This window comes from Stenella coeruleoalba (assembly GCF_951394435.1).
Source record: "Stenella coeruleoalba genome assembly, chromosome: 11".
Taxonomy (NCBI): domain Eukaryota; kingdom Metazoa; phylum Chordata; class Mammalia; order Artiodactyla; family Delphinidae; genus Stenella; species Stenella coeruleoalba.
In genome coordinates this window covers 18,927,535-18,941,882 of record NC_137157.1, presented here as the reverse complement: position 1 = coordinate 18,941,882, position 14,348 = coordinate 18,927,535, and the positions used below count along the sequence as shown (strand labels likewise).

The 14,348-nt window shown below is 52.1% G+C and overlaps 1 protein-coding gene across 1 annotated transcript; it reads left to right on the top strand.

Moving 5' to 3' along the window:
* The first annotated feature begins 12,484 nt into the window (after positions 1-12,484).
* On the top strand, positions 12,485-14,029 carry ASCL1 (achaete-scute family bHLH transcription factor 1). The gene is made up of 2 exons (XM_079937429.1): positions 12,485-13,501; positions 13,842-14,029. Exon 1 carries the CDS (start codon positions 12,780-12,782, stop codon positions 13,452-13,454), a length of 675 nt encoding a protein of 224 aa, XP_079793555.1. The 5' UTR covers positions 12,485-12,779; the 3' UTR covers positions 13,455-13,501; positions 13,842-14,029.
* Positions 14,030-14,348: the final 319 nt, after the last annotated feature.

Genomic DNA, 14,348 nt, shown 5'->3' with positions numbered 1-14,348 from the left:
TCAGTATCAGGCATATTGCAAAGGTTGTCTTACTTAAGTCATTCTATTGTATAAGCCAGTGAGAGAGATTTTGAATATTCCCGTTGTGTGGATGAGGAATCTGAGATATTGTGGTCTTGTAGGAGAGGAGGCAAAAGACCTGGGGTGGTGATGTTAGTCTTGAGAAAAATACTCGTCATCATTTCCTGTTTACTCTTGAGTGACAGAAGAGCTCTCTGTGGAAGGTGAGGGTGGTACAAACACCCCTGTCCACTCAGAGACCCCTCTTCCCTGTAGAGCCTTGGTAGGTTTGACCATTTGAAAGCTAGGTTCTTGGTGGCTGCAGTCATTACTCATTGAGTGAGAAATTTGGGAAACACATCTACTGAGGCCCACAGCCTACCAGACCGATGGGATGCTCAGTTTCTTGGTAAAACACATGCATGATCTTAGACATAGATTCTAATTCTTCTGCACCTGTCTCACCAGGGGGAAGCTGGCTGAACTCTAAGGTTGAGGAGACACTTGGGGGACTAGAAGTGAGTGAGATTCATCCATACAACCTAAAAATACATGTTAAGCTTTTGCTGCAATACAGGCACTGTTTTAGATTCAAGGATGTAACTGCGTCCCTGAGTTTATGTTCTTTTTAGGATGTGGACCTTATTAAAATTACAGGAATAAATTCAAATTTACAGCTGTCACAGAGGACATGAAGGAGATGTACATGATACTGAAAGAGCCTTTCCCCAGGAGGTTTTCTTGATCTCAGAATATGAAGTAGAACATACCTAGATGAAAGAGGAAGGGAGGAACCTGGAACTGTCTGGAAAGTTCCAGGCAGAAGGAGCAGCGTATGCAAAAGTATGTGGTGGAAACAGTGGAGACCGTGGTTGAAGATGCAGCTGGAGAGCTAGAGAAAGCCAGACCATGCAGAGTCTTGTAGACCATTTTAAGGTTTTTTTTTTTAAATCTTTAGGCCGAAAGAGTTGCAAAGCCATTGAAGTATGTAATGAGACGGTGTTTCTCTGAGATTTGCATTATCACGAGATCACTCTGGCTGAAGTGTGGAGAGTGGAGGTGGGGTTGGGGGCAGGGCAAGAGCAGTTAAGACGTGATTACATTTGTCCTGGTGAGAAATGGCCATGGTTCCTTGGACTAGAATGGTACTGATGGTAGGGACGAAGAAAGTAGGATGCATTTGATAAAGACTTAGAAGGTATCCATTTAGATATGGTGGGTGAGGGTGAAAAACAAGTCAAAGATGATTCCTAGGCTGCTGAGTCGATGGAGAGAGTGCCATTCTCAGAGACGGCTCCATGTTTGCTCTTGACAGACCAAAGAGATCCATTGAGTTGGGCTCTCCAGGCTAACCATTGAAAAGATGCCTGTGGAACTGAAACTCATTGGGATATTAAGTTAAAGGTGGAGAACCTAGACCTTCCTTTATGTGTGGTGTTTCTAAAAGCAATTTTTCTATTTTACTTTTTGATTTAGAGAGTATTTTCACATACATTATCTGTAAGATACAAATTATTCTTTCCATTTTGAAAATGAGGAAAAAATTAAGTGATTTGTCCAGTCACACAGGCTATCTTGAGTCCAAATTCCATGCTCTTGTTCCTTAACTTCAGCCATTCAATCATTCATTCATTCATTCAATATATGTCTCCCATTTACGCACAGGCACTGGAGGCAGATTTATTATGGAGCTTATGAAGCTAAAGCATTAGGGTCCTGCACGTACATAGACTCCTTCATGGCTCCTGGAGGGACTCTAGCAATGGTTCATATATAGACATATATTTCTCTAAAATGTTCCAAAGAGAGTTAAACCACAATCAGGTAAGACTGCCGTCTCTTTCCACTCTGAAGTCCTCTTCATCATACGTTTCATGCAGAGTGGCCCAGACATCATTGAGATCAAGCTAAGGAGAAGTTACATTTATTGAATAATTTGCATTTAGTGGATGCATTTATGTCATCTGCAGTCATTTTCATGGATAGCTCTCGCTGCTTGTCTGCCTGTAAGAAGTGTTTCAGGGACACTCCTACTGTTCACTGCCCTGGGTCACTGAGTCTTAAGGTTCGAGGTCAGAAGCCTTGAGAGTGTGGTCTAAGTGTCCAGTTTTCTTCAGCCCCTGGTCAAAACAGTTTCCTTTCCGGGGATCTAATGCACAACAAAGTGACTATAGTTAACGATACTGTATCGTATGCGTGGAATTTACTAAGCAGGTGGACCTTATGTGTGCTCACACACACACACACACACAGAGAAAAGAAGAAAAAGAAAATGGTAATTATGTGAGGTGATAAGTATGTTAATTAACTTGATTGTGGCGACATGAACAGCAAAACATCAAGTTGTACACCTTAAATGTATGCAATTTTAATTTGTCAATTAGTTATACCTCAATAAAGCTGGGGGAAATATCATATGCTTGGGCAACTCCCCCTAACCCCCCAATTTAAAAAAAGACCCGAATTTCTTTCCTTGTTAGGAATATACTTGATAATAAAGCATGAGGATGAGAAGGAATCGATGGAAAGTTAAGATTTCCAAGGTGGAGCTTCTCTGAGTGCAGACAACACCCAAGATATAGCCTCGAGGGAGCATAGCCAAAGAGGAGTGGAGGTTAAGTTTGTTGGAGTCTCAAAAGTCAAGGAAACGAGAGGCTCTGTGCTCGGTAGGTTGTTCCAACAGCCCTTTTCTTCCCACTGCAAATTTTAGCCAATTCTTCGGGGTCAGCATCAAAGACCATCCCTTAATAATTTACCAATCCTCTCCACCCCCTTCAGAAGTCAGCAGGACACCCCTTAACCCAAAGAAAGTATATTCATGAGACTAGTGTAACTTCTTTATCAGAAGAGATTAATTCTTCATAGCTCTGAATAATGGAGACTGTGTCTTATCACCTGAAATGCCTCTAGAGTACTAGTTCTCCATCTTCAGTGTGCAAAAGGACTACTCCATAGCTTGTTATAAAGGCCAACTGGCCAGATTATGACTTGGTGGGTCTGGGATGAAGCTTCATAATCTGAACATTAACAGCACGTCATGTATTTCTAATGTAGGTATTGTGTGGACGTGATACAGACAGCATGGTGCTCTGTGCTTGAACTGAATTGTATGGGATAGAACTAGTAAAATCAACTCGCAATGAATGGAATTACAAGATTTTCACGCAGTCCTCACTGCAGTTCAAGAAATAACCGGCAGGTGGCGAGAGACTCATACAACCCACCTAGGAGGACTTCGAGCTTCCATGGCCGCCAAATCCCAAACCAAAAACTGCTCAGGAAGTCAAAGGGAATCCTGTGACCCAAGCAAAGCCGCCTTTAGCCAGAGTGGTGAGTTTCTTCTCTTTGCATGTGAATCCTGATGAGCCAATGGCCCATCTCTTACTCTGGCCCCCAGGGCTGAAGTTATGCTGACCCCATAATGCAGCCTCTGGCCCCTAGGAGCCATGATCCTGGCACTAGCAAGGACTGGTCTCCATCATGAAGCGGTATGAGGTCATGTGCCTTCTGAAGGTCCTTGCAGTAAAGATCAGCGAAAGATGTTTGTCTGCTCAAAGAGGGAAGCTGTTGCCGATAGAGGGTCATGTGGTCGTGCCTGTATTGTCTGTGTAGTCAGAGCTGAAGGGGAAGCATTTTACTCAGTCCCCTTATTTTTTAGATGGAGAATTGTCTAGGAGAGAGTAAGCCATTTGCCCAAGGGCACAGAGATAGAAAGTTCCAGAACCTGGAGTCTGCCTGACTTCAAGTGGCTTGCCTTTTCACTGCACTTGATACTACAGGTGTTAACAGGTGTGTGCGTGGGTGTGTTTACTTCATTAGTGTCTGCTCATGAATTATTGTCATACAGGAGAAGCTGGGGGTGACCATCTGGTTGGGGAAGAGGGGTTGGACGTGTTTGCATCAACAAGTCCACTTTTTACCTAGATCGTGTATTTACTTGGGGGTAACCTGGAGGATGAGGGAGGGTGAGAGCACACACTAACAGAGCATGAGGGGAGAGGGCAGAGGGCTCTCCATTGTTTTTAAACTGTGTTTTAATGGACCTTCTCGTCTTATACTCCTCCTTTTCTGTCTACTAAGCTAGAAGCTGACTGAAGGCAGATTGTCTTATTTATCTCTGATTACATTCAATAGTTATTTGACGAATCAGTGAGCATGTCAACCTTGATCATTTTGGGATCAAAGCAATATTTTCTAACATCTGAGATGAATAGCACATACCTCCTGTGATGTATTTCAGTATGCTTATATTTACCTGAGAAATGCATATACAGTGTTCACTCGGTGCCCAGCACGGTTCTCAGCGTTTTACAAATATTAACTCATTTAATTTTGTTTTTGTTGCTGTTTATTTAAGGTTCCACGACAACGAATAACCATGTATCAGAAATTACCCTCTTCCTCTCCCTCCACCTCCTACCCCCAAAGACTCTGCAAATGCTAGGTCTAGGGAAGGGGGAGCGGGGAGGAAAGAGTTCAACTGTCCCACTTTGGGGGCCCACAGTTGCCGAAGTAGACCCTGGGCCCTGGCAGCGGCCTCTTTCTTGCTAACCTGGTGCGAGCAAACTTTCCCCTTGGCCGGCTGGGGCCAGCGTCAAGGTCTGCACCGAGGTGCAGACAGCTCGCAGCCGCTGGCTGATTTATAGGCCAGAGCATTCCCCGGCCGCGCCGCAAGGAGTCGGGCTGAGCTCGGACTTTGGGGAGGTGATGATGGACACAGGACACGTGGCCACACAATGGGGACACACGACTGACCTCAGTCACTTCGGCAAACTGCCCCTGTTTTCAGGAGGCGGCAGGAGCGTTTCAGGAGCTCCAGCTCTAGGGCCCCGGGCGGCGCCTGCGTTCCTCTCCCCAGCAGGCAGCGCCCCTCGCCCGCCCCGGTGAGCGCAGAGGGCGCCCAAGGGCCTGCTGGGCCCCCGGAGCTCTCAGAGGCCTCTGACCCTCAGCCCCAAAGTCCTTCCCTCAGCATGCGAGCCTTGGTGGCTTCCATATTTTGTAAAGAAAGGCACACGAACCATCTCCGCTTGGGGGCTGAGACTGGCCAGGGCGCGCTGGGAGTGAACTTTCCCGGCTGGTCAGATAGGGACACCCGGGTATTTTGCGATGTCACCAGGCGGCCGGGCAGGGCCTGGGTGACAGAGGAAGGGTCAAAAGGGGGGTGGACTGTGCGTGTTGTGTGTGTGGCAGGAGGTGGGGGGCTGTGAGGAGAGGGAATCAGGGGAATGAATAGGGGGTTGGGGACGCCTGCATTTGAGAAGAAGCAATCAAGATACGGAAAAAATAAACGGATTTTTTTCTTCCCTGCTATATGCAAACTGTCACTTCGGGTTAGACTGAGCCTTTATCTGGCTCATTAGCATGAGCTGTGGCTAACGCGCTTAAACCCTCTAATTATTTATCATGCCGTCACGGAGCGGGTCGCCAGCCCGGGGCGCATCGCCACCCCGGGGCGCACTTGCGGGGACCCGGGGCGCAGCGCGCAGTCTGGCTGTGCGCTACCGGGAAAGACCCTCCCCGCCAGGGCCCCGCGGGGCGCTGCTCCACGAGACAGCTTTGCAGAGTTGTTGGGGTGTATCAGAAGTGCCCTCTCCCCAAAACTCACCCGCGGGGAGCTGATGCAGCACTCAACTCTCGTCTACACTCGCGCCCAATCTTCTCTATTGCCACCCGAAGCTGGAGCGACGGGGAACAGGATTTTTGCAAAACTGGAAGGCAAACTAGGAGCTGGGTGGTGTGTTGGGTGCACTCTTTAGAAGGACCTCGGGGAGAGCCCAAAGGCTGCAGGAGTCCTCCTTCCAACCCTCCTCCCCACCGAGTTCCAAGAGAGTTCAGAAAGTCGCGGGTGGGCGGGGGTGGGGGGTGGGGAATGCGCTGGGCTGACAGCCGGCCCACTCACGTCCAGGGTCCTATTCAGAAAACAGTTTCAAAATAAGTTAACCTCCATCGGGTGTTTTTTTCCCCCCTCCCTTTCTAATTGTCCCCCCTTCCCCCTCCGTCTCTCCGTTCTCATCTGTTTTATGTTCCTCTGCGTTCTGCCAACTATTTTATCTTTATTCCTTCTCTTTCTCTCTGGCCATTCATTCCTTTTTTGTGTGTGTGGCTTCCCCGGCTGATGTGAGGGCTCGTTACCACCCACTGCACGCTCGCTCCTGTAGCTGAGGTGTTTCTATACAAACTGGAGCGTCCAGTTGTCATATTAATTATTACACTGAGTAATGACTGAAATGGTCAAAATAAGGGGAGAGTCGAGAGCGCTTTTTCTTGCTGCTCAAAGATTCAGCAAAGAAGCCGTGCAACAAAGCACTAATTGGTCCCCAGAAACACTCCGACAAGGCATGGAAGATAGGTTTCATAGAACCCGGCGATTGTGAAGGGGGGAAAGCGCTGAATGGACCCCACGCTCCTTTTCTAAACTCTCTTGCTGAGCAAAAAATGGACCTCTGTTTGAATACTGCCCTGATCCTTGAATACTATACCCAGCAGAGAAAAAATGCACCATTTATTGTAAGTTTTTTTTTTTCTTCTCCAGCTATTCATGGGTTCTCTGTGAAGAATCAGCTGGTTTTGTTTACCGTGAAAGACCTTTACTTTATTTCCTTTCTTGGAGGAGGTGGGGAAGCAGGGGGGAGGGAAGGAGAGCCATGTGCCTAGACAGAGAGGAGCTGGTCTACTGTAACAAAATAGGGTGTAACAAATCCTACAAAAGTTTCGAATGTATTGATTCTTTGGAGAGCTATATAGATTAACGACTTTCTTTATGCTTATCCGAGGAAGGTATTTAATCATAATGTAAATGGGGCTTTAGAAAAAATAAAGACTTAGCAGCGTTATTTCTCCTTATTTGAAGAACTTCAAAAGGATTTGTGAGGTTGGCTGCAAATTACCCCCTCCCCCTCCCGACCTCCCCTCCTTCACCAAAAAGCCACGAGAAAATAATAGTTTGTGCTTTTTTTGTTTTTTTTTTTTTCCAGTTTTTTTCCCCCCTTTGTAAGGCGTATGGAAAAAGCAAATAGATTGGTTTGGAGCATGGATTCCTTAATGCAGGTGCAGGCCTGGCTGCTGTGACCAAGCAGCTCAGCCAGGTCTCTGGTCTGTGTACTTCTGCCCCCGACTGCAACAGCCCATCCCAGGCTGGTCAGACTCAACCCAGGCTGGGCAGCGCCGCTTCCGAACTTACCTTGGGAAGGGTGTATTGGAGACAGCAGACCTCACAGTAATGAACTTCTCATCTCCCCTGGGTAAGACAGTGTCAAGCACAGGCTCAGCGCCGCATACATCCCAGGACAGAGGCCCTGTGTTACAGCTACTGGAGGTGGGTGTCTGCTCTGAATTCCTTGCACGCGCACTTTTCTCAAAGAACCCCGGGTTTATGGGGCTTAACACTCACCAACATTGAAGGCTGCAGCAAAAATCTCCTGTTCAAATCAAGGCTCTGAGGCCTGCGTTCATCTTCGTCCTCCCTTTGCCTTTTATTCAGGATCCACTGTAAATATAATTGTATTAAATGATTCATTCAATGGGAAACCTAGTTTCACTTTCAGTATGAACTCCCCTCCCTCCAGAGAAAGAGCACCAAAGGCACTTTTAGAAAGGAGGCCTAGCTCCTTTCCGCAGAGAGAAGGTGCACAGTTACGGAGACTGAGGGTAGCCTGTGAGCAAAGGTGGCCTGGCCTTCAGCTGCGGGTGGAAAGAAAGTGGCGGGAGATTCGGGGCCTCAGCACCGCAGGTCTCCCGGGCAGCCGACTGCTAAGCATCACTAGGAAAGTCATCTCCCCACGCAGATCCTGGTGTTGAATGTACTTTTAATCTAAGGTATGGTCCAGCGTCAGGATCCCCTAACATAGAAGAGGGGTCTGAAGGTGCAGAAACTGAGGCCTTTATTGTACTGGAGGAGAAAGAGGAACCTCCCCATTTTTCTGGGATATCTATAGTATGGGTAATACACACCAAAGAGGGTGAGTGTCCTGCCTCCCCATCACAAGAATGGTAACCCCTGATACGTGTGGAAGAATTTGCAAAATGAATTCACAAAAAACAAAAGATTTAATTCTCCTGCAGGCCTTGACAGATAAGCGAAGGGAGTGCCACTACTCCATGTATGAATGAAAGCATGGAACCCTCCTGTTGTGAGCTGTTTTCTTCTCCCTCCACTTCTAGATAAATGGGACCTTGAGTGTCCTGGTCAAGAAAAGCCTGGAAATTTGCTCAGAGTCAGGCCCACTGGGTGTCAAAGGAGCCACAGACAGCTGGAGGGCAGGGCCACTGGCTCTGCTGAAGTCCTTTCCCTCTGCCAGCCATGAAGCTTGTCTGTATTCCATCTGACTTGTTACTGTTTGTGTTTAAAACAAACAAACAAACACTTGGTTTCTATCTCTATCACCCCGGTTTGCCAGCAAGCATCACCACCATTCCTCAAAAAGGACAGGAATTACCCAGTAATTCCAAAAAGGACGGTGGGACAGGGTGGCATTTGATCTCCAATGGCTGGAGCAATTAGCACAGTGCGGTTCCAGGAAGCTGACAGCCAGGCGTCCTCTTCCCACAAAACCCTTCCTGGGTGGGTTGTGTGAGCAGGGCCTTCCTCCTCGTTTTGGAAAAGGCCATTCCTGTTAATCCCTTTCCATTTGACCTAGTTCTGAGAGCTCCACGTACATCTCTTTGAAATCTCACAACCATTGGAGGTAGGTGCTATAACCATGGGCATGTAAGGATGAGGAAACCGAAACTCAGAGTGTCGGCTCTTTGCTCAAACTCCCAGCTCTGAAGTAACAGAGCCTGGATAGCAAATTAGCCTCTGCTTTATCCCTTAGTATAAGGTCCGGAGTTCCCTGGGCCTGGGAGAGTATGTGGCAGCTCTCTTAGGTGTGTGAGTGTGTGTTGGGGAGGTCAAATGTAGGTCACAGAATCAGAGGCAGGATTCTAATTGGCCCTTGAGCCTCAGTCCTTTGCTCCAAATTGGTGTAACAACCAGAACGCCAATTTCAGTGGAAGAACATGTTAAACTACCCCTGAGGGCTTCCCTGGTGGCACAGTGGTTGAGAGTCCGCCTGCCGATGCAGGGGACGCGGGTTCGTGCCCCGGTCCCGGAGGATCCCACATGCCGCGAAGCGGCTGGGCCCGTGAGCCATGGCCGCTGAGCCTGCGCGTCTTGAGCCTGTGCTCCACAACGGGAGAGGCCACAGCAGTGAGAGGCCCGCGTACCACAAAACAAACAAACAAACAAACAACAACAACAAAAACCCCCCCAAAAACCCTACCCTTGATAGTGCACAGTCCCCAAGGGCCGAGGCTAAGCCCCTAAGGAAAGATTCTAGACTGCTCTACCTTAGGGTTGGAGAAGGTGGAGAGGACAGCGTCCGGCTGGGAGCACTCTTTGTGTTGAGTGGGAGGAAGAGAAAGCCTGGGTTCCTGGAGGTTCTGCAAAGCATGTAAGGAAATAGGCTGAGGATGTGGGAGTGGGGAGGGTGAGGACGGGATTTTGGCTCGGGGCTGGGGCGGGAAGAATAAGGACAAATGTTCCGTGGCTTTGGCCGGAAGGATCCCAGCGCCCGCTGTCTTTTCTCCTGGGCGGAGGCCAAAGCGTAGGGCCGCTACAATGCGCGGCTTCACTAGTTGGCCCTTCTCTTTGAACGCCCATTACATGGCGCGCGCGCGCGCGCGCGCGCGCGCGTGTGTGTGTGTGTGTGTGTGTGTGTGGTTGGGAGTAGGCTCTGGCCTTGAAGTCCCTGATAAGGAGCATCTCTGTGCACCCGTGGAGCCCGCATCCTAGAAGGATACTGAGAACACGTTCTGGCCATCAGCAAATTTCCCCCGCTCGCAGATACGGTTCGAAATGAGCTGGCGGACGCCGCTCTGGCACAGATGGGGAAACCGAGGGCCTTAGCGGTTGTTTAAGGTTACAACGCGAAACGGTGGTAGAGCCAGGATTATGGGCCTTTGTAAAGTGTGGAAGGATAGAGTCTGAATTGGAAGGGATACAGCTTAATGTGAAGGATAGTGCCCTTTAGATGCGTTGATATTGACGGCCCGCCCCGTACGCCACGCACGCCCCGCTCCCCCCACCCCAGCCCCTATTCTGCTCAGGAGGGTGGATGCCTCCTAGCGGCCCGCACCCGGGGCGCACAGCTGGGGCAAACGGGTTGCGGAATGTGCCTGATAGCGGTATCCTGCCAGGTGGTCTGAGGCTTCCTCCTGTTGAAAAGCGGGTAATGCGACTCTGTTTAGGCTTCATGGCCTCCTATACTTCCTGGAAGAGGAGACACATGTAACCTGGAGCCCTCTCATCTCCTTTCCTGGGGTGGGGGAGGGGCGGGGGGAGAGGCCAGAGGTGTAAATCCCACGGAGTTCACCCCGGTCCTTTGGGGTCAGCAGGCCATAGGCTACTGTAGGGGAGGGGGCCGTGTGGGTGGGAAGTTTACAGAACTGATCTCTGTTGGCCCCATTCAGTCCTATGCTTCCTAAACACATCTGTTTTAAAAGAAGAAACTGAGGCTGAGATGTGATTCACCTCGGGACCCCGACACCACTGCCCTCACCACCACTATTGTTCCGACAGCACTCGCCCATACCAGAGGCGGTTCCCCGGTCACCCACACGATCTTTTAGAGAGAGACCCATCTCCACAAAGGGAAGTTCAATGAGAAGCAATTATTGGGATAAGTCAAAACGAGCATCCCTGTACCCAGGTCTCTAACCCAAACTGCCTATTCCTAGTGGACAAATCAACCGGATGGTGACACTCTGCTTTTTCCCGGCTGTGTAGACGCCACCTGAGACGCGCCCCCGTCTCCTTCTTCTCCGTCCACCAGAGCGGTAGTTTGCTCCGTTTGCTCCGTCCGCTTTCTCTGCAGCGCCGCGTCCCAAGGAGCCCCGAAGCTGGACCAGGCTCTGGCCAGACAGGGCCAGGGCCGAGGGCCCAGGAAGGGCGCCTGGGTGGGCGCCGTCCAAGCGGCCGAGCGACGGCTGCAAGCGCCTCCTCCTCCCTCGCGGCGCCAGCACGCGGCCCGGCCGGGCTCGGCTCCCAGTCGCCTGCCACCGGCCCGCCGGGCACACGCCTGGGGCGGGATGGAGGCTGAGCCAAGGCCGCCGAGATGCCTGCAGCGGCGCCGAACAACCAGCGAAGCTGCTCCGCCCCCACCCCCAAGCTCCATCACCTCCCCCCATCTCCTTTCTCAGATCCACCCTGGGAATACCCCAAAGAGCTCCTCTCTTTATACACCCCCTTAGCCGGTACGGAAATAATCTTTTTTTTTGTGGGGGGATGGGGCGCGGCGGTGATGCTACAGGCAGCTAGGTCATCCTGGAAGAGTATCCCGGCCATACACACCTGTCTCCCTACAGCTCTGGTTACCACCGCCCCTCAAAGCGATCACCTCCCTTCTTCTTGGCCTCCTCCACACTTGTTCAGTTGTAGGGGGCATATCCTAGATTTCACAACTGGATGGGACGTTAGAGACCATCTAATCCAACCTTCTGTTGTTACAGACGAGCAAACTGAGGCTCAGAGTGGATGTCACTTACTAAGGGTCACGGAGCTAGTGAGAGGATGCCCTGGGACCAGAACCTAAGTCTTAACAGTACTTTAACAGTCCCACGGAGTCCTCCCCATCTCTCTGAACTTCAGTAGCAAATTTCCTTCCGCTCCCAAGAGCATCGAAAACCCCCAAGAGAGTGACAGTGGGGTAGGAGAAGAAAACAGGAAAAAATGGAGCCTCACTGCCCCCAACTTCCACACCGCCCCGTGTCACATTTTCTGCCCAAACCCTTCCCTGTGATTTTCCCCAAGTTCTCAGGAGAATCCCGGGACACTTCACCCCAAACCTTTCCACCCATACACCCCCAATTTCCAGAGCTATTGGCCCGTCGGCGACGCTGCCCTCCCCCTCCCCACCCCCCCTTCTAGAACCACCCCCGGCTGCCGCCCGCCCTGAGCGCGCCGCCTGTTTATTCAGCCGGGAGTCCGGCACGCGCCAGGCGCACGCACTGCAACAACAAACCCGGCTGAATGGAGAGTTTGCAAGGAACGGGCTCGGGGGACGGGCGGGGGGAGGGGAGGGGAGGAGGGGGAGTTTAGGGAGGGGGTGGGAAGAGGAGGTAAGAGGAGGGGGGCGGGGGGGGCTGCAGCCGCTCGCTGCAGCAGCGGGGAGTGGGGGGCGAGGCGGGGCCAGGGCTGCGCGTGGGGCTGGGTGTCCCATTGAAAAGGCGGCCGCACTCCAGCCGCCCAGCACTCTCTCACTTCTGGCCAGGGAACGTGGAAGGCGCAGCGACGGGGAGCCGGCCAAGGAGGGCGAGTGAAAGAAGGAAATAAGAAAGAAAGGGGGTTAACAAAATAATACAAACAGCCCGAGCCGCGGCTGGAGAGACCGAGACCCGGCGCAAGAGAGCGCAGCCCTAAGGGGAGAGGAACAGAAGACTCAGCAGAGCGCGCTCACCACCGACTTTTGCTTCTTCTGCTGTTTTTTTTTTTTTTTTAAACAAGAAGGCGCTAGCGGCAGCCTCACACGCGAGCGCCACGCGAGGCTCCCGAAGCCAACCTGCGAAGGGAGGAGGGGAGGGGGGAGGAGGAGAAGCAGTTACACCTTCCTTGCTCCCACCCTAAGAAGTCTCCCGGGGATTTTGTATTTTTGTAACTTCTCCCCGGGCTCCCTCTTCATCTCTCCCCTTCTCTCCCTCTCTGTTCGTGGCCCCCCGGTCCTGTCTGTGTCCCCCCAGCGCGCGCCCCGCACCTCGCGTCCCCGGATCGCTCCGATCCCGCGACTCCTCGCCGGCCGCTGCGCATGGAGAGCTCTGCCAAGATGGAGAGCGGCGGCGCAGGCCCGCAGCCCTTCCTGCCGCCCGCAGCCTGCTTCTTTGCCACGGCCGCGGCGGCGGCTGCGGCGGCAGCGGCGGCGCAGAGCGCGCAGCAGCAGCCGCCGCCGCAGCCGCAGGCGCCTCAGCTGAGCCCCGCGGCCGACGGCCAGCCCTCAGGGGGCGGTCACAAGTCAGCGCCCAAGCAAGTCAAGCGACAGCGCTCGTCCTCGCCCGAACTGATGCGCTGCAAACGCCGGCTCAACTTCAGCGGCTTCGGCTACAGCCTGCCGCAGCAGCAGCCGGCCGCCGTGGCGCGCCGCAACGAGCGCGAGCGCAACCGCGTCAAGCTGGTCAACCTGGGCTTCGCCACCCTTCGGGAGCACGTCCCCAACGGCGCGGCCAACAAGAAGATGAGCAAGGTGGAGACGCTGCGCTCCGCCGTCGAGTACATCCGCGCGCTGCAGCAGCTGCTGGACGAGCACGACGCGGTGAGCGCCGCCTTCCAGGCGGGCGTCCTGTCGCCCACCATCTCCCCCAACTACTCCAACGACATGAACTCCATGGCCGGGTCGCCGGTCTCATCCTACTCGTCGGACGAGGGCTCCTACGACCCTCTCAGCCCCGAGGAGCAAGAACTGCTCGACTTCACCAACTGGTTCTGAGGGGCTCGGCCTGCTCAGGCCCTGGTGCGAATGGACTTCGGAAGCAGGTAGGTTGCACTATGGAGGGAACGGGGGAGATTTTCTTGCATTCATCCTTTTTCTTCTGTAGGAGGGGGACTGTCTCCACGGAGATGAGGGAGGAGGGTTGATTTAAAGGATTTGTTAAAGTCCGTCGATTTCAAATCCTGGTATGTTAGTTTCAGCCTTGGCTTCTGAGAGTGGCTTTGTCCAGGTCTCCAAAACTGGAGAGTAGAGCTGAGGCGGGGAACAGAGTACTAAGACCTGTCAAAAGAGGCGCTCTACCTGACAGATCTCTCTCCAAACCTCCTTTTGCTCCCACTACTGGCCTCCAAGTGCACACTAACCTCTCCCGTTTTTATGTTACAGGGCCACCGCGCAACCTGCATCTTTCGTGCTTTCTCGTCAGCGATGTTGAAAGGGAGAAAAAGGAAGAAAGAAGAAGAGAAAAAGAAGAAAACAAACAAATCCAGGCAACCAACCCCTACGCCAACTAAGCGCCGCGTGCCTGAGAAGCAAGGCTCTCGCAAAACAGGAATGCGCTCAGAACAGTATCTGTGCACTCCAGTCATTCACGGAGATAGAAAGAGTGACTAGGACCCGAGTCAATGCACAAAATGCAGCTTGTGTGCAAAAACAGCGGGCTCCTGGCGGAAGGGAGCAGCACACGCCCTGTAGAAACTCCCACCCACCACTAACAGGCAGAGCTGACCTCCCCGCCCCCTCCGAAAGCGCAGTTCTTAGCCCTCTAGAAATGGGTTGGTGTCTTTCGTCTCTGTATCCTCCATCCCGATAAGCTGTGGACATTTGTCTGCAGTGAAAGTATGCTCTTTGAAACCCCAATCCTCTGCAGGAGGGGGGGGGGTCCCTCCCCAA